This window comes from Daldinia caldariorum (assembly GCF_022478825.1).
Source record: "Daldinia caldariorum strain CBS 122874 unplaced genomic scaffold F4812scaffold_18, whole genome shotgun sequence".
Lineage (NCBI taxonomy): Eukaryota > Fungi > Ascomycota > Sordariomycetes > Xylariales > Hypoxylaceae > Daldinia > Daldinia caldariorum.
In genome coordinates, this window is record NW_025953054.1 from 338,079 (window position 1) to 358,156 (window position 20,078).

A 20,078-nucleotide genomic window follows, 5' to 3' on the forward strand; every position below is an offset into this window, starting at 1 on the left:
TCGCAACAACGAAAATTACAGACAATAAATGCCAAGCGTAAGTTATTAATAGTATATATCTTGTTGTTGCTTGTTGTGGTTTCTGTCTTGTCTTAGCTATTTCTGGAAACGATGATCTCTGATAGGTCTCTTCTTGGCACCCAATGTCTTCTTAAGAGCCGAGATGGGAACTCTGTGAGAAGTCTACCCCGACAGCTTGGCCACTTATTGTTTCCATTTCAACATATATCATTGTTTTGTTTACTCAACGTTGGGATGATAGATCCATAGATAGTATAATTCGTCACGTGCTTCGCTTCCGAGTCCAACGACCGGCGGTTTCATCTCTGGGTCAGCGCTGAAACCGTCACAAGGGACTACGTGTGCGCGCCTTTACGACAACCCCAGACTCGCGTATGAGATCGATCAGTGAACCGGCGTCCGGTGAGGCATTTTCCTAGCCGCGATATTTGGCCGTGTCTTGGCTAGGTGCTACCGTCGAATTATTTCGAGCTAGCAATGGTCGACTCGAAACGGATCGACATAAAACCACGGGCCTTTTTGTCAGAGAGACCCCTACACCTAATTCAACGCTAACTCGGCCTGTAATTGGTCAATCCGTCTCATATCAAAGCTTCATTGTGGATGGAAATCTTAGCAGCGAGGTACTTTCGTGACAAGCTTCAGATTGCCGCATTGTACACACACAATAAGGTAGTTCTGCTATTTCCATAGCTTGAATGCGGATCGTCTTCCCTTGTAAGATTGTAAGATGGCGTCTCCCGGGGATGCTTTAGAGTTAACTCGGTAAGAATTTCGCTATGATCTCCGGCGTCGTCTCCTTTTACACCCGTTGAGAAGTTGTATAAGTAGAGCGCGATTCTCAACTTTTCGGAATGGAGCTTTTGTGCTGGTTTATCACTCCCGCCGCTTCCATCCTCTCCTCTCCTCTCTCCCTCGCCTTCCGCATATCTCTTTTCCTTATTTTTCTTATTTAATTTCTTCGATACAGCTGGGCTGTACTAAAGGTCATAATGGTACCTAATTTCAAGAAAATTAAGGCTTTCGGCCACAAGAAGGAGAAAACCCCATCCAACTACATCGACACTGCACTAGATGGGTCGTCCACAGAACAAGACCTGGAGGCGGGTAGCTTCTTGACTGAGACTGAAAGGAATAATATTGTTGACAAGAACAATCACGGCGACAACCCGTACTTGGATGAGTACAAAGCGTTAGTGTTCCAGCAGAGGAACGGCGATATTTGATAACGGCTAACCTAGTCACCAGTTTGATTCGTTATGTCGACACATACAGAGATCCGCATGCGGAAGCGGGGGAGGAGGACTTCTCCCAGCAAGAACAGGGGAGGCCATGGTGGGCATTCTGGAGAGGTGGCAAGAGCGGCTATGCTCGCGCGTCTCTGAGTGACTTCGAGACGCCGAGCGACTGGTTGAACACAGACATCAAAGAGGGTCTCTCGTCGATGGAAGTTGAGAGAAGACGGAAATATTCTGGGTGGAACGAGCTGTCGACCGAGAAGGAGAACATGTTGATCAAGTTTATTGGGTTCTTCCGTGGCCCTGTCCTATATGGTTTGTGATACCTTGCTAATTGCCTTTTACGTGCCCATGAGCTAACAAGTTCAATAGTCATGGAGGTTGCTGTTATTATTGCGCTGGCTATTGAAGATTGGCTTGACGGCGGTATCATTATCGGTATCCTGCTACTGAACGCGATCGTCGGTTGGTATCAGGAAAAGCAAGCTGCCGATGTTGTCGCCAGTCTGAAGGGAGATATTGCTATGAAGGCACGTGTCGTCCGCGACGGCCAGGAGAAGGAAATCAAAGCCAGGGAGCTAGTACCGGGTGACATTGTAAGTTCTATTTCGGGGTCCCTTCTTTACCATATACAAGAATCTAATTTTTTGTTAGATTATCATTGAAGAAGGCCATGTTGTTGCAGGTGACGCTCGTCTTATCTGCGAATATGATAACCCTCATGGCCAGGCCGAATACAATGCGGAACTTTCAGCTCAAGATGTCACATCACCACGTCGGGAGAAGTTTGAAGAAGACGAGGGGACTCCTCATGTGGGCCATGCAATCGTTGCTATCGACCAAAGTGCCATTACTGGTGAATCCCTTGCTGTTGACAAGTACATGACTGATACTGTTTACTACACTACTGGTTGCAAGCGTGGCAAGGCATACGGCGTGGTCACCTCTGGTGCTCAAGCTTCGTTCGTGGGAAAAACTGCTAGCCTGGTTCAAGGAGCTAAGGACTCTGGACACTTCAAAGCTATCATGGACTCGATCGGTACTACACTACTTGTTTTGGTCGTCTTCTGGATTCTCGTTTCCTGGATTGGTGGATTTTACCGCAACCTCCACATTGTCGAATCGGAGGAGAGCTCAAACAACTTGCTGACGTATGCATTGATTTTACTTATCATTGGTGTTCCCGTTGGTTTACCAGTTGTTACTACCACCACTTTGGCTGTTGGCGCTGCCTACCTTGCTAAGGAAAAGGCCATCGTGCAGAAGTTGACGGCTATCGAGTCGCTTGCTGGCGTTGACATTCTCTGCTCCGACAAAACTGGTACTCTTACTGCTAATCAGCTTTCCGTCCGAGAACCCTTCGTTATGGATGGTGTCGACATCAACTGGATGATGGCTGTTGCTGCTCTAGCTTCGTCTCACAACATCAAAGCCCTCGACCCTATTGACAAAATCACTGTCCTTACCCTTAAGCGTTACCCCAAGGCCAAGGAGATGATCAGCGAGGGCTGGAAGACCGAGAAGTTTACTCCCTTCGACCCCGTTTCCAAGAGGATTACTGCTGTTTGCACTCACAAAGGTGTCCGGTACACATGTGCTAAGGGAGCACCCAAGGCTGTTTTGGCATTGACGAACTGCAGCGAAGAGCAAACTGCCCTGTTTAAGGAGAAGGCCACTGAATTTGCTCGCCGCGGCTTCCGTTCTCTCGCTGTTGCTGTTCAGGAGGAAGATGGCCCGTGGGAAATGCTCGGCATGATCTCTCTTTTCGATCCTCCTCGTTCTGACACTGCCCAAACCATTGCTGAGGCTCAGGCTCTTGGTCTTTCGGTTAAGATGCTTACTGGTGACGCTATTGCTATTGCTAAAGAGACTTGCCGTATGCTTGCTCTAGGCACTAAAGTCTACAACTCTGACAAGCTACTCCACAGTGATATGGCTGGTACCGCGATCCACGATCTTTGTGAGAGAGCCGACGGATTTGCTGAGGTCTTCCCCGAGCATAAATACCAGGTAGTTGAGATGCTTCAACAACGTGGTCATTTGACTGCTATGACTGGTGACGGTGTCAATGACGCTCCTTCCCTCAAGAAATCTGACTGTGGTATCGCTGTTGAAGGGGCTACTGAGGCTGCCCAGGCCGCTGCTGACATTGTGTTCCTGGCGCCTGGTCTTAGCACCATTGTCTCTGCCATCAAGATCTCCCGCCAGATTTTCCAGCGCATGAAGGCCTACATTCAATACCGGATTGCTCTCTGCCTACATCTCGAAATCTACTTGGTTACGACTATGCTCATTATCAACGAGACTATCCGTGCGGATTTGATTGTCTTCTTGGCTCTATTTGCTGATTTGGCTACAATTGCTGTTGCTTACGATACTGCTCACTACGAAAAGCGACCTGTGGAGTGGCAGCTCCCTAAGATCTGGATCATCAGTGTTGTCCTCGGTGCTCTACTTGCTCTCGGTACCTGGATTCTCCGTGGCACGCTTTGGCTCCCTGATGGCGTTATCCAGGAATACGGTGGCGTACAAGAAATTATCTTCCTGCAGGTATCGCTCACGGAGAACTGGCTTATCTTCGTCACACGCGGCTTTGAGACATATCCTTCGTGGCAGCTAGTCAGCGCGATCTTCGGCGTCGACATCCTTGCGTCTCTCTTCGCTGGCTTCGGCTGGTTCTCGGGCGGCCTGGGTGAACCCTCTAGCCCAGCGACGCTGTCCGCCAAGCTGTCTGAGAACGGCGCTACGGATATCTTGACTATTGTTGTCGTCTGGATTTACTCGATTGCATGTGTGATCGTCATCGCTATCATCTACCAGATGATGACTCGCATGCAAAGTCTCAACGACCTCGGCCGGAAGAAGAGATCGGCCCAGGATACGATGATGGAGAACATCCTTACACATCTAAGTAAGGTTGCGCTGGAGCACGAGCGGGATGAAAAGGGTGGTGACCGCTTTTACATTGCTCAGAAGCAAGTGGTCGAGGAGGAAGAATAAAAAGGGTTAATTAATGTATGATTATAATAAGTATCTTGGGGTTTTAGTGCGATTGATACCAAACCAGTCTTGACTAGAGGAAATTCAAATGAAGATTCCTTTTTATCTGTTACAATTGTTTTTTTTTTATCTGGCGGTCTGGCGTCTGTAGCTGTTTTTGATCAAAGCGATGCATCTTACCCCTGATTCTTCGATGTTTTGTGGAATCAATAAGATACTTAGCTGGAACCGGAGTTGCTTGTAATTATGAACATGTGGCTTTGAAGAAAGAAAAAAGAGGTGTGTAGTAGTAAGTAGTAAGTCCGTACAGATTCTATCTAACTCCTATCCCCCCTGCTCCTTTTTTTTGGCCGTTTCTTTTCTTGGGTAAAATTAAAATTATAGCCTCAACCAAAAATGAGGTATCCAAATACGAGCTATAGAAATACCCAAGGTCGTAACACAAGCATGCAAGTTTAAACCAACTAAAACATTTGAATGAACCTTTTTTGAAATCGCACAGCTTGCACTTGCATACCTAACTGTAACATATATGCCGTGTTAGGTAACAGGTACCTACATTGTTGCATTGTTACTAGGTACATGTTATCTACTTCATATAATGCATTGATGTAAGTACCCGCGGTCTCTATTATCTGAGCGAAGAGCTGCAGAAGATATCTATGTGATATGCGTGTAACTAAATCGTACTTAAGGTAGCTATTAAGGTAGCGACATGTTATACATGCCTACCTTAGGTACCTACCTGGGTAACCTAAAGTATGTAACCTAGAACAGGTACGTAAGGTTAGTACTACCTTAAGCAAGGTTAGCTAACTTATACTTTACTAATCCATTCATGCCCATTGTTTGCTTCATAAAACATTTGGTAACTATGTAAACATAACTAGTTGATTATAACTAGTCGCAAGCTGAAGTTCGAGTCCTTACCTAGGTTAGGTACCCAGGGAGGCATTGTTTAATAACAGGTAAACAATCAAGTTGGGTATTATTATGCCCAACGCTACTGCTTCAGGTAGGCTACTGTAGGTTACTGCAATTATTACCTACCTCCTACCTCCTACCATCTTACCAGAAATGTGCCTGTCAACATCCGGACAATAGGACACTTCGTCAAGGTAAGCAAGTCGGAAAGTCGGTCATGGGCTGGCTGTACGCACAACAGTTACTACTGTATTCTGTGCATAATGGTGCACACGTATCCCAGTAACTAAGATCAACTTGAGACAAACGATAACTTTGGAGCGGTTAGCGGCTGTCAAGTTATCGTGTTGGCGGGGCAACTGCGACGGGAAAAGGCTGGACAGAACGGCGGTGATTTCCTCGATTTAGCGGCGGGAACTTGTACATTTGATGTATATTTTGATGTATATTTGGGCATGTTATGGGGGGGTATTATGTATTTTTTGGTGGGGCAACTGGACGATAGCGCTTGGCTTGGGTTAAATGCTTGGGTACCCTTGGTATCCATTGGTTTATCCCCCACTCCCCACCAAGGCCAACCCTTGCCCATGTCTGTTTACCCTCCGCAGCCATCCAAATAACCTCCTGCAACCTGTGATCAAGAACCTCGGTCACTTGTTATTAACATCACAACATTTTTTTTTGTTTCCCTCTTCCATTTCTTACGGACCAAAGATAATTCCTTCACTGCTAATTATCTAACAGTGGTAATTATACCATTGATGTGTGTCTCTTTTCATTCGTACGATCGCGAAACCATTATTCTGTTTTTACTGTTTTTCTTACCTTTTCAGTAGGTCGACAACTCAGCCTGTTTCGGGCGTTACCTACTTTTCAGCCGCTTGTAAACATTACAGCTGTCACCTATTGGTGCTTGGTGCCTCAACCGTCAACCTAGCAACCCTCTATAACATCCAAATCCAGTCAAAACAACTCTTCAACGCCATCTCTCGAATTGTTTGCATCTTCGTAGGCCGCATATCCTGCACCGCATCGCACAGCCACGGGAAAATTAACATACCTCTTGTAAATCGTTTCTTTTTTTTTATATTCTCCCCCGGGAGAAATGAATTGCCAATAGCCACCAGATAATCTGCAGCTTTTACCTCTCAGTATGGCCTCTGATGGGCAACCTGTAAGTAAAAAAAAAAAACCAAAAAAAAACCAAAAAAAAAAAAAGATATCGGAGGAATAAATTTAGAAGGATGATTAACAGCTTTTAATCAATAGGTAACGCAGCCTTTGCGTATTGCTAAGAACAATAATAACAACAACAACACACCGACTACATCTCCAATTAAGAGTAGCATTCCACGTCCGTTGTCTGAGATCTCGGCCACTGAGCAGCGAAGAAACTCACCGAGTTGGAACCCGTCCCCAAAGGTGATTCCATTCTAGATCCAGTTTCAAATCCATATTGACTCTTGCTAACCCCAATCGTGTCAGAAGATGGGTCTTAATACAGATTCATCTCCATTCCAGTCATCTCCCCTGGATGGTACAACTTCACCGCGCCTGTTTTGGCAGAATCGCAATGTCAACAACCGCGTCGAAAACGATTTCTATGGAGGTCGTACTGGTTCCCCGTTGCCTACAAGGCGTTCCTCTATTGAGCGCCTGCAAAAGGCGTCGCGCGTGAAGAATAGTACTATGTTTGCTCGGGAACAAAAACAGGAATACGATCCTATGCGAATACCAGCAATCGAACGCCCTCTTGCCAAGGTCCAAGGCAATACTTTTGCCAATAACTTTCAATCCACCCACGGCCGTTCAGATAGCCAGACCAGTATCTCCCTATACACTCCTACAAAGACTGGCGCCACTCGTTCATCCCCTGCTCCACAAGCCCCAAGCCCGAGTAAAGACCAAGCGTCCCCGACTAAATCATCTCTATCCTCTTCAACCCGCTTGAAGAGCAGCCAGGATTTACACAGTGACGTTTTCACCGACACATCATTCGAAAACCATGAACTACCAAGTGGCAAGTCGCTTCACCGCCACGCTAAGTCTGTAACCTTCGATGCTGCCCCACCTCAAATTAACGAATATGAAATGGCGACCCCCGACATGTCTTCAGTGGGCACAAACTCCCGAGAAGGTAGCTTTGAGGATGACGAGGATGATGATGATGATGACTATATCTACGGCCATTATCCCGGAGGCGAAATGGATGGCCAGGATGATAGTTTCGATGCGACACTAGAAGACACAGACAAGACTCCAGTTGTTGGGCCTGATGATTGGCGCCAAGACAGAGACACGCGCTTCGATAGTAGTCCAATGCCTGAAGGTGCCTTATCACAAGCCATGTCTCCCCATTCGCAACATTCACGTACGGATTCCTCCACTTCCAGCAGTGAGCATCGACCACTCCCTCCTCTTCCAGGAATGGGCCATGCTCGGTCTCAGTCGGCATCTTCCAATGGGCTGTCTGCTACAGCAGAGCGTATGCTAGGCTCTCCACGAAGTCTCCCTTCACCACCGCCTGCTTCAATAAACAAGTCCGATCTCCAGAATATTGGCAATGGTAGCATGTCTTTGGAAGAGCGACTCAAGCTTATGATGCTGGATGAGACAAGCCCTAAGTCTGATAGCTCCGCAAAGATGTATGCCGAACAACAGCGGGAGCGTCGCATGCGGAGAGCAGGTACTCGTGACAGAGCCTCAAGTCCTACTCCAGATCATGGAGACCACGAAGACCAAGATCACGAGGATCACGAGGACCATGATGATGATCATGATGATGATAACAACCATGATGACCACGACGATGAAGGCAATGAGGAGGATGACACTGTGGGTGATCTATCTGGACTGGATATGGACTATCAGCTCCCCAGCATCTCTCGACAATCAATCCTGCGCCGTGTTAATGGCAACAGAGCGCTTGATCGAGGCTCTGAATTCACCTTCTTGTCACCGGGTCCTGAGTCAGGCCTATCCCGCAACATACCTTATGACCCCGACGTCCCCATCGCTAGTATCGAAGATTCGATTCTTGATGACGGTGAGGAATCGAATGAGGACAGTGTGGTTCATCATGAGAGCGAGGATGATAAAGGTGACGTCTATGACCTATTCCAACGGCCTGAAGACGATGATGTGGCGTCTCAAAAGGATGGTCATGATAACCGTAACGACCGTGATGAACACGATCACAGTGAGCACAGCGATGACAGCGATGACAGTGACCACGATGATGATACAGAGAGTCAATACTCGGACGAGGCCGAGAAGCCCCAGCCTGGGGATGCACAGCCTGAGGAAGAGTCCGTGATGACTCCTCGAGCAGCAAGTCCAGTGCCTGAAGGTGCTATTACCAACTTCAGCGCTACCCTTCCCCAGATATCTAGTTCCTCGAGAGAGGCGGACTTCTCTCGTAGTTTACAATCTCATATGCTTCCGAAGCCTAAGGAAGCAGGTGCGCTCACACACTCAGAGAGCCACAAAGAACCAGAGTCGCAGTCTTACGCACAACGATCAAAGACTCCAGAAAAGCTTATATCGAAGCCTGTATATGATGGCTCTGGATGGGGAGACCCTGAAGAGGAGGAGTATGTATCAGAGGAACCAGGTACTCCTGAATCTGTTATCCACCATCCTATCTCTGATTCTGAAGATGATTATGACGAAGAGATGGAGGAAGGTGAAGAGGTAGATGAGGCTGAACGAGCCAGGCAGGCTGAGGAAGCTGAGGAACGTGAAGCGATTGAGGAATTTTCCATTGAGTCGCCTGCTATTCCTGAGCGTGAGGCAACCATCAAGTCTACTTCTGGCTCCAAACTGAAGACGCGCGCCTCTGCAACTCCGTCGGATATTATTGCTATGCGTGAAGCCCGCCGACAAGTAAGCCGAGAGGTTGCGCCTATAGTACCACCAATTCCAGACAGGCATCGAAACCGGCTTTCTCGGGATTTGGCACCTGATTCCTTGGATATTCCTACCGGCGACGATTATATCGAACGGCACCCAAGCTTTAAGCAGCGTAGTTTAACTTTAGATCTCGACTTAGGTCTCAGTCTTGACCAAGACTTTGAGCGGGTCATCGAAGCACAAAAGGTCAATAACCAATTCCTTCCCCACGCATACCACTCTCTTGCAACACTTGAGGAGCCGGAAAGACAAGCGTCAGGCTCCGATCTTCAAATAACTGATAATACCAACTTCAACCTTGGAACACCTAAGACTAACATTGGATCTTCACGACAGCGAGGTTACCTTATGCGCCAAAACACAAAGCTTGTCACAGCCAGCGACAAAGAAACCGAAGAAGCGCGAGCAGGCACCCGCTCTGCTGGAAATTCTCCGATCAAACAGCAACGCCCTCAGTCTTGGACCGTCGAGCCTTGGAATGGTAAGCATAGAAAAAGCATTAAGAAGCGAAACGGCCCAAGCCTCGGTGGTCAGGCACCACCTTTACCAAACCAGGAGAGCAATTCAACAGCAATGAGTTCGTTACCTGAGGAAGATAGCCACGAGCTGGCAACCGAGGAGTGCGGCGAGCGAGGCAGACTATTTGTCAAGGTAATGGGCGTGAAGGATCTCGATCTTCCGTTGCCTAAGAGTAAGTTTTCCCCAATACTAGCTAGTAACGCGAGGTGTTTGCCAACATGAATGCTAACCTTATGTAAGATGAACGAACATGGTTTAGCCTTACTCTTGACAACGGAGTACACTGTGTGACCACATCCTGGCTCGAGCTGGCTCGTAACGCGCCGATCGGCCAGGAGTTCGAACTTGTCGTCCCCAACGAGTTGGAATTCCAGCTCACCCTTAACGTGAAGCTGGAAAAGCCTCCGCCGGAGCGCGTAACAGTTGCACCAACCAAGGCGCTAAAGCCAAAGTCATCTACTTTCTCTCGTGTCTTCGCTAGCCCCAAGAAGCGGAAGGAGATGGAAGCTCGCCTTCGCGCCGAAGAGGAAGCCTATGCCCAGGCTCAGCGCGATGCCGCTACGAAGCACAAGAGTGTTATGCCTACAGCGTGGGATCTACTATCTCCTCTGGCGGCAGAAGATGGAACCTTCGCGCGTGCATATGTCTGCCTTAAGGAGCACGAATCCCGCTGCTATGGACGACCATACATGGTGGAGATTGCGACATTCAACGAATGGGCTACCGAGGAGCCTAACTTTGCCAACAGCGTCAAGAGCAAGCGCTCAGGAGTCCCCAGCAACTCGGTCGTACGCCGTGCGCCCTACAAGATCGGCAAACTGGAGGTGCAACTCCTCTTCGTACCACGACCTAAAGGATCCACCAATGAAGACATGCCGAAGAGCATGAACATGTGTATCCGCGAGCTGAAAGCAGCTGAAGAGAGACTGTCTAGAAATTGGGAGGGCCACCTTAGCCAACAAGGAGGAGATTGCCCCGTAAGTACCTCTTATAACAAGCAGCCTAGAAGTAATTGGGTACTAATCTGACGAATCAACAGTATTGGCGTCGTCGCTACTTTAAACTTGTTGGCACCAAGCTTACGGCTTATCATGAAACAACCCGCCAACCTCGTGCCACGATTAATCTCTCTAATGCCAAGCGACTTATTGATGATCGACGACAGCTAACAGACCCTGAGACCACGGGCCGCGGCGGCAAACGTCGTCGTTCTGCCTTCGCGGAAGAGGAAGAAGGCTATATGTTTGTTGAAGAGGGTTTCCGTATACGCTTCAACAACGGCGAAATTATCGATTTCTATGCCGACACCCGCGAAGACAAGCAAGGCTGGATGAAGGTCCTCGGCGATGTTATCGGTCGAGCTGGAGAAGAGGAGGAGACTACTAACGGTCCCAATTCCCGCCGAAAGTGGTGTGAACTTGTTCTTAAGCGGGAAGAGATGCTTCGCAAGCGCGCCGAGACCAGACGAGTTCATTCGAGAACTAAGAGCATGATCGTATAAGGCTCAGATGGCTTCGCCCCCAGACTCTCACGAACGATATCTGGCGTCAGAGAAAACGACGAAACGACGATTATGCCCGAAATGATCTGTTGGACCTGCTTACGAACGAATTCATGATCATCAAGACGTACGGTACGCTATTCGAGTTCGCCCTTTCCGCCTTGCCATTGCGCCATGACTCCGGTTTTGTTTCCTCGTCGACTTGATTCTTTTTTTTTCTTTTGACGAATACGCACCGCGGCCAGTTTGGCCTACCGTAACAGATACTATACTACTTTTTCTTTTCTCATTCTGGCTCCGGAAGTACAGGATTCTTCTTTTTGTTTCATAATTCTGGTTCTTTGTATAGGTCTAATTAATCGCGACGATCGATGGTTATTTTGTTTGACCTTTTTTTTTTATCAGCCCCGCCTGGATGCTCACGCAATCAAAAAGATGTCTTTTTGTCTTTTTTCTGGTTTGTTTTATCTTTTTATTCCTCGCGCAGAGATTGGAGACGAAGAGAGGAGGACAGAGAGAGTATGTGTGTCTGTCTGTGTGTATGTTTGTGTGGAAAGGAAGACGAGATTATTTGGAAGATTAAGTTCATTCCTAGTCTTCCCCTTTCGAAGGTAATCGAGGACGAAAGCAAAGAAAAAGAAGAAAAAAGCCTGGAGCTACTTGTGTGAAGGCTGGTCAATTCCCCCCAACCCCCCTTACTACTACACCCTTACCCTACCCTACCTTACCCCCCTTCAGAAAGAGAGAGAGAGAGGGAAGTGAGATGGCATGCATGGCGCCCGGGCGAGAGGGGAGTTTTTTTTTTTACTAAGGGAAACGTTTTAAGGGTTGAGAGGATTTTGTAGTTAGGGAATCGTGCTCGTTGCTAGCTTTTTGCTTTATTTATATTTTTTGATTGATTGATGGTAATAAAATTCATTACTCACAACCAACCAACCAACCAACCTTGAGTCAGTCAAGTTCCGTCCCCTGTGTTAGTCTTCGTTCTAGTGCTAGTTAAATGTAAACAACATTAGTGATAGTGATAATGATAGTGAAATGCTAATTAATTAATGACTAGTGAGCGGGTGACAACCTAGTGGGTGTAGTTAAAGCGTAAAAAGCCTTTTTAGCGTTTATACATTTTGTATTTATATGAACTCCAGCATTCTACTATCTGAGCAGGCAGCTTGCTTTCACGCAGTTAGGTAGTACACCCACCCATCATCCCGTCATAATTGCATCTGGTAATCCTGTCATCCGCTCACCCTAACGCAATCGACTCACCCCTCTCTTCCCCTTCATATTAAGGGAGACGGGACATCAACTGCGGATTTCAGACCAACCACCGCCTCATCACCACCACGGTATATAAAACTAGGCCTACCCCCACCCCCCTCCACCAACTCCTCCTATCCTCTTCCTACCTATCGCTTGGTTTTATCCTCCGGGGATCGTATTTAATCATCGTGTTCAAACCCTTCTTTCTTTCTTTCTCGGACTGGGGAAAAGGGGGGAATAAAAGTAATTATTGGTATCTTAAGTCCTCGAAACACAGAATCCGGAGGTTTTCTTTCTTTATATATGCGGGGGGTAAACTCGGTCATGCTAGGGTCCATACGGGAGCTTTAACCAATACCTGTCGGCCTCGAACCTCAACCGCCACAAAGCCTGCAAATCGAACTTTGCTAGTGTCTTTAAGTGGTATCTGTTGTTGCTGTTGTTGCTGTTGTTGCGCTGCCGCCGCTGCTGCCGATGATGTCGTGTCAGTAATAACCGAAGCCGTGCTGCCTTTCCTGCTCCCGGGATAAGCTGTCCCGCTGAGCATATTCAACATACCGCTTTTTGTCTTTTCTCGCTTGGCTGCAGCGTTCTTGTCGCCGTCCTTATCGTTGTTTTCTTCGATATCATCCACCGGCTCTGGTAACGGAGGCAGTCCAGTTTTCTCGGGCTCCATAATGTCGTGCTGTATGGGGTCGCCAGGTAGCGGGTATGTAATGGCGACATCTCGGCTTTCCATAGGCAGGTGACTCGCAATGCCCACTGCTAATTCAACGATCATCGATGCGCTACCGTCTACACCGGCGGGTGGCGGGTCCGTCAGATATTGAAACAGTGTTGCCGTGAGGTTACCGGTAGCCATCTTAGTAAAATCTGCCTTATAGTCGTTGCTTTCGGGCGCGTGGAGTTGATGTTGGAGACCCTCCAGGGTAGCCATTCGCCAGTTTACCACTTTTGCTGTTAATGCATCGTATTCTTCCTGGCTGTTTAGCGTGTACGAAAACCTGCGGATATTCTGCTCTATTTGTTTGAGGTGGGAGCTGAGGTGGACGTCTAGGCCAGGGTGGAAGCACTTGTTAAAAATTTCGTCCACGAGCCACCGTACAATGACCGCACGCCCGACAGCAGTCATCTCCTGCTTGCCTGTCTTAATCGCTTCCGAGCTGACATATCTCTCGATCCACCCGGGTAACGTTCGCCAATCCTTACGAATGTTAAATGATAGGTTGTTTATAGCGCCGTTCAGTCGGTTGAACCGCGTTGAATACTCGTTATCATCCAGCGATGTTCGAGATTGAGACATTCTCTGGTTCGCAACCGCGTTTTGTAGCTGTTCGACCTGGGAAGTTAACTGCTCGATCTGAGCCTTGCCATCGAAATACAGCCTCTTGACGTTCTTGTATTTAGTTACTAGTATGAGGTTAGCAACCTGTTGACCGCGTTTTCAATGCATCTCTCACATAAGTCTTTGAATTGCTTCTCCGGGTCAGCCTCCCGCTCAGCGTTGCTCGATGGTTGTGGACTATTTCGACCGCCTTCGGGAGCAGCCCTATCATACTGCCCTTGGTCTTGGACGCCGCTAGAACGATAGGTTTGCGGGGTATTAGAAACGCTTGGCGTGGGCGGGAGAGGATTCATTGCATTCATGGGTCCTTGGCTATGTCTATAGACGGGCGGCGGCCCCGTGGGAGCCTCAACGGAGCGCATCTGTTTTTCGTTATCTCCCGATCTACGAGTCTGCCCAGGTCCTCCAGGTAGCGGTGCCATATTTTTGGTCTGTCCCGTTCCCACCGAAGCTTGCTGTTGGTTTTGTGAGCTCTGTAGTTCTTGTTGTACGTAATTCACGGCGGGTGAATCCTGTGCAGATTGAGAGTTGGCGGGTGTCTGTTGCTGTTGGAGCTGATTCTCTGGTTCGGAGTCAGGCGACTCATGTGACACCTGCGAAACGGTCTCGGGATTAGGCGGTTGGGAGTTCGCCGTGCTAAGATGATTGGAAAAAAGGGATGGCCGGCGATCTGACGGATATTGCTCGTAAGGAGCTGCGTACTGATACTGGGTCTGCACCGAGTCAAGAACGACCTGACCGCCGTATAATTGCTGTTGCTGTTGCTGCTCCGCTTGCGCTTGCGCGTGAGCCTGAGCCTGGGCTTGGGCTTGGGCCTGGGCTTGTAACTGAGCTTGGTGCTGGTGGTAGGCAAAGTCTTCGCGACTATATGACGAGTTTTCGGCGTCAGAATCGGAACTGGCAGGAACTTTTCTTATAGTGTTTTGAGATGGCTCTTTGTGATTCTGTGAAAACATATCTTGGTTAGAACGGGTGGTCAAGTAGGGGTCCTCAAGGTCGCGTACAGGTTGGATGGGTGAGTGGTGGCTACGCGAGCTGCTTTGGGGCGGAACCCAATCGGGGTGGTCGATAGGCCGCGACAATAAAGGGTTGCCTCTGACAACAGGGGTGTTGCTTGCCCGCTTGGATGGCCGTCGATTCAGACCAGAACTGCTGTCGTAGGAAGAGTCTTGATAGTGGTCAGAATTGGGCCGACTTGAGGAAGAAGAGCCGGAGAGGATGTTCTTAATTAGCTTCCGTGTTGATCGCTTCTGCTCAGTGGGGGCGGTTTGACTATGCGGTAAAGATGGTGGCTGGCTGGCTGGGATGGGAGAAGATAAGGTCTGAGGTAAGTTGTCAACCGAGCTGGAAGCGATGCCAAATGACTGTTGTGTCTGCAGCGGATTTAATTGTGAGTATCTTGCAGACTGAGACCTTGAGACCAATTCGGCGAAATTATCGTGGGGCTGTTGACGCGCGGTGTAAGCAGCGGGGGTTTGGTTGAGGGGTATTGAATTAGTGGATAAATTATTTTGATTGTTTCCGTACGCCTCGAGAGGCTGACCTTGACCCGCCTGGCTTTGTTGCTGGCCACCTAATGGATTATGGTGCGTATGTTGGTGCCCGCGTGGTGAGGGGTGTGGAGTTTGCTGCTTTGATTGCGATTGACCGGCCCTCGTGTTGTCGACCTGTTGATGTTGATGTTGATGTTGTAGTTGTGGTTGTGGTTGTGACAGATGCTGTTGAAAGGACTCACTAGAACCAAGGCCGATTGACGAGGCTGAAGAAGGTGTGGTATTAGAATCGTTAACGGAGACCGGCACCGGGCCCGAGTTGGTCACGGGAATTGTAACAGGAATACCTGTTCCAGATACACGACGACCCCCGGGATTCAGTGGACTAGACCCAGGCTGAGAAGCAGAAACGGGGGTAGGTACAGTTTGCTGTTGATGAGAGAGATGATGGGGCGGTGCAGTAACTCCACTGCCCGCCACCTGGTGTTGCTGAGAAGAGAGCTGCTGCTGCTGTTGTTGTTGTTGTTGTTGCTGTTGTTGAAGAAGGTGGTGGTGGTGGTGATGCTGTTGCTGCTGCTGTTGCTCGACCAGGTTATGCTGGGAACGATTACTGTGCTTTCCAATGCGACCGAAGGATGGCATAATGGTATTATTTCTTTTGGTCAGTTTACCTAGGTACTCTCCCTAAACCGAACGGAATTGGGCCGTCTGCTGCGCTCTGTCTACCTCTCTTTTGTCTCTCCCACAGCTGCAGATCTCGGTGCAGCGCAGACAAGGAGAAAGCGAGGCAAAGCACTACAGGAACAGGACCGAGACCAACCGGTTCGTACAAATAAGGATTTAGATAGATAAAAAAAATGATTAAAAAGATCTGGCTTATTTTCTGCTCGAGGTGTGTCGTCTGATTTTCCACACGCACCCCCTCTAATCAACCTACAGGGGTTTCCCGTTTTCTTTGCGGGGGGGCTGTGCTTGAAGATGTCCAGGAAGAAGACGGTTCCTCTCCTCTTTTTTTTTTCTTTTTTTCTTTTCCTTTTTTGCACTATTACTTTCGTACTGGGACCTATATTATTTCTGCTTTGCTGTTTGTTCTATAACCAGATGGTCGTCCGAATAGATTGAATTGTTACGATTGCAGAAGTTAGATAATAAAACAGGCGAAGTTTCAAAAAAGAAAAAAAATGATGATTGACCTCACTCTCGCGTCTTCTCTGTTTTCCAAGACGGCACAGTTAACTGAATTAATCCAGCCACTGATAGGCTGTGAGAATCGCGATCGGCGTCAAAAACTGCGCGTCGAAAAACGACCCAATCCGATATCAATGACAAGAGCCTCCGATGCCCAGAACAATGTAAAGCAACAAAGAAAGAGGGCTACAGGCCGAGTATTCATTAGCGACACAAAGACAGGGCGACAAGGTAATACCTAGCCCACATACATGTAGGTACAGGTATGTAAGGCACATAGACGTATACAAAGCGCCAGTAGAAATCTGGGATTTTGGATATGCAAAGCCCACGGGGCGAAGGATCGAACGTGTGAATGAGGATGGAGAGTCAATTAACAATGGAGATACCGTACAGAGTAGAAGAAGAGAAAAAAAAGAAAGGCCCTAAAACTATGGGTATGAGTAAATTGCAACAGGGCTTTCCTACTTCCTTCCACAATAGGCGATTTCCACGTATAGTTACAAGGTATAGTTACAAGGTAACTAGCATATACTTTTTGCCCAATCTAACCTCAAGTAGAAACATTTGGATACCTTAGTCAGGTACAGGTACCTAATCTGAATGCATCTTCGCAACCGAATACCAGATTAGGTCCACTACTTAAAGCTATTTTTGTTAAACGAAAAAGCATTAGCCTACACCACTTACCCCTCTATTTATCTGACCGACATAAGAAAAGGCCGCACGTAGAAAAGATGCTTACTTACTTGCACAGCGTCAGCCCCAGGTACCGTCCCAGGTTTAATCTGGCTCTCGATAAGACTAAACAAATAAAAAATTAATAATAAATAAATAAATAAGCAAAAATGGTAAGACAATAATAATGGCCATTAGCGGTCTCGAGCAGTCTTCTCTCACATCAGACATCGGTACGCCTGCATCCCTCGTTCTTGTTTTTAGAGTCCTAGTCCACTTTACAAGTTATAACAGGCTTAGGTAGCAGGTGTAGTCGCATCCGGAGATATCGTTTTGGGCATTAGTACCTCATTACCTCTACTATCCTCAGGAAGGTAGGTTAGGAGGTACTTTACACATTAAAACACTGTCACATACCGAGGAGAGGACCGATGTAAGGTAAGGTGAGTACCTAACCTAAGCTATGGCTTATTCTTTGCCAGATCGCCCCCAAGTTAGGTAGGTGCCTAATAGTTTTTGTTTTTGTTTTTGTTCAACTCAACAACGTAAAAAAGTTCATGTACAATCTGGGAATCTACCTACTATGTAAGCTGCAAGCGGGGTCTTTCTTCTTCCCTTTAGGACAGACAGTGTGAGTGAGGGAGGGCTTGTGAAGCGCTAACAAGCCGCTACTGTATGTATCCTAATGCACATGGTCTAATCTTTAGTATATGTGCTATTTATAGATCTTGTGTATGTGGTGAGACTGATTCATTCGTGGATACGTCATTGTGCTCAACCAGTAAGGGACCTATCAATTAATTGTGGGGGAGGACCACCTTACCCCTATTATTCCGTACAGGAGGCTACGGGACCTCCTACATACACCACTGGAGTTCCCGAGACAAAATCAGCCAACCTCCAAGCCGGAGTATAACATCTTGCATCGGCCCTAAGACGGTCCGCTTTAAAAAAAAAAAATGTAAGAGATAATCAAGTCAAATCTGGGGTCAACGTTACCTGAGCTAAACCACATATTTTGACCGAACGTAGGCTTAGACGGAACCTCTACGCATCTCTGTCATAAGATTGGATTCTTCGTGCTTCGGAGCATCTCAAAAAAGGGGCGTTCCGAGTGTGAATTCACCTTCGTATAGAGTTACGACCATTTTGGGGGCGCCATCAAACCACCGACAGCATCATACAGATTTCTTGCACTACTATAGGTAATAGCTATACCGAATTACAAGGAGTATTTATAGAGATAGTATAGGGGTTAACCTCCTTTTCTTCCCATGTGGCGGATGTATGGATTCAATACGAAGCACCTCGGCGGCGGTTCTCGGTCCTTGGCTAGAGCTTTGACGATCATAGGGCCGTGTGTCCTCGGGGAGTGGTCGTTTGCATCTGAAGGTGGTCTGCTTCCAAATCTATCTACCTACCTAGCTCGCAATCTCTTCACGTATATCAGGAACCGCCAATGCATGCGTTAGGTGTTGATGTAGGTAAGTGATGATGTACGATTGTCAGAGATCCCATGACGAGTGTCATACATAGAGTGAATCCTATAAGTAGTACCGTAGCGATGTAGCCGGAAGATATAATTATAACGCTTGTTCAAGAGAACATATAACTACCTACCCAGGTACCTAAGGTACCTCCTATCCTATTTATTATAGCCCTCTGTCATTAATTTACTTTGGACTTTGGTGCTCCGTCTCGCTCTCCTGCAAAATTACTCGCATATACAATGACCATAGTGAAATAAACCCTTAGCCGAATGGTATGGGGTTAAAGTCCAGACATTCGCTTATCATCCTCTTCGTCTGGTCGTTCGCTTAGGCAACCCCATACAGGCGTCAGGTAAATGATACCGTATCTAAAAATTCGATGCCGTTCGTTCGTATACGATCAGAGGTTTCGATGTTGCTCCATGGATTGCGCTTGTAGGTGTTGATTTTGGAGGAAGAAAACGTCCTCTTAAAACGTGTACCATTCCTTTTTTATGTCCTGCTCGAATTTATCGGCGGTCTCCTAAAATATCATTGATAACAGGTTAGTCCCTGTGAATGTATCAGGACTCAAAGGGGAGGTAGGTCTAGGTAGGTATTGACTTGCCTTGTAGTCCCACATCAAGAATTTCAGGTACAGTCTCGGGAGGTGTCGCCATACGTAGAAGTGATACCGATCTTCGACACACGAGAACTGCTTCTTGATGCTCTTGTAAACGGTGGCAGCAAACCAGTAGCAGTTGCTTCCGACCGGACACCAAGGTCCGCCTACGACGGTGGTCTGTTTAAGTATCTCGGCCAATCGCACCACCGTGAAGCTGTCTGTTGTGAACTTGAGACTGCGCAAGGGTAGTACAGGCCGAAAAATCGTAGAGCTGCCTACGCTTCTGCTTCCGTTGCTCTTAGTGTTTCCGTCAGAGTCTTGCTGGCCTAGAGGATGGTGTGTCGAGCCCCATCGCCCAAGCACAACCAGGTCATTAGATACGTTGCGCTCTGCTACAATACGGGTGCGGGCGCCGGTAACGGTGTTCTCGATGGCAATGTGAAGGGATTCGTGCGCGAGGGAAGAAGCAACGCTCTTCACGTGGATGACGGACTTTACTACGCAGTTTTCGTAGCATGAGGCATCTTTTGATAGGCGCGAATGCCACCTCGTAGTCTCGAATTCGTGCTCTCTATTCGAAAAAAGGTCTTTAACTAGAGACATTGTGTAGAATTAAGGAAATAGTATATAAAAAGATGGATATATGAGTGTAGGTGGGCTAGAGGGCGATGATGATGATGATGATGGAATATTATGATGAAGTGGTGGAAAGGAATTGAAAAATGACAAAAGAAATATACGTAGAACGTGTTCATATCGTTTCAATAGTAAAACAACGGTCCGTGTGCCAAACGTCAGCGCATCCGTAACCTTAGTAGGGAGGTAAGCTTTATACATTCGCCTCAAGGTAGAATTTGAGTTAGTATAGTTTCCGTACCTATTGTGGTTAAAAACATAGAACCCAG

At 47.6% G+C, this 20,078-nt stretch overlaps 4 protein-coding genes across 4 annotated transcripts; 2 read left to right on the forward strand and 2 right to left on the reverse strand.

The window, feature by feature from the left end:
* The first annotated feature begins 1,003 nt into the window (after positions 1–1,003).
* On the forward strand, positions 1,004–4,591 carry F4812DRAFT_466960 (plasma membrane H+-ATPase). The gene is made up of 4 exons (XM_047938589.1): positions 1,004–1,213; positions 1,270–1,574; positions 1,632–1,855; positions 1,914–4,591. The coding sequence occupies exons 1-4, from the start codon at positions 1,014–1,016 to the stop codon at positions 4,257–4,259; spliced, it is 3,075 nt and encodes a 1,024-aa protein (XP_047787043.1). The 5' UTR covers positions 1,004–1,013; the 3' UTR covers positions 4,260–4,591.
* A 1,428-nt stretch (positions 4,592–6,019) lies between these two features.
* On the forward strand, positions 6,020–11,763 carry F4812DRAFT_441750 (DUF1709-domain-containing protein). Its single transcript, XM_047935260.1, has 4 exons — positions 6,020–6,357; positions 6,453–9,786; positions 9,855–10,591; positions 10,654–11,763. Exons 2-4 carry the CDS (start codon positions 6,672–6,674, stop codon positions 11,113–11,115), a joined length of 4,314 nt encoding a protein of 1,437 aa, XP_047787044.1. The 5' UTR covers positions 6,020–6,357; positions 6,453–6,671; the 3' UTR covers positions 11,116–11,763.
* Positions 11,764–12,064: 301 nt separating this feature from the next.
* F4812DRAFT_466968 (uncharacterized protein) lies at positions 12,065–15,855 on the reverse strand (the record flags this gene model as incomplete). The annotated part of the gene is made up of 2 exons (XM_047938590.1): positions 12,065–13,785; positions 13,836–15,855. The coding sequence occupies 2 exons, from the start codon at positions 15,853–15,855 to the stop codon at positions 12,698–12,700; spliced, it is 3,108 nt and encodes a 1,035-aa protein (XP_047787045.1). The 3' UTR covers positions 12,065–12,697.
* A 3,183-nt stretch (positions 15,856–19,038) lies between these two features.
* Positions 19,039–19,834, reverse strand: F4812DRAFT_466970 (uncharacterized protein; the record flags this gene model as incomplete). Its single annotated transcript, XM_047938591.1, has 2 exons — positions 19,231–19,834; positions 19,039–19,092 (listed from the first exon to the last, which is right to left on the reverse strand). Exons 1-2 carry the CDS (start codon positions 19,774–19,776, stop codon positions 19,039–19,041), a joined length of 600 nt encoding a protein of 199 aa, XP_047787046.1. The 5' UTR covers positions 19,777–19,834.
* Positions 19,835–20,078: the final 244 nt, after the last annotated feature.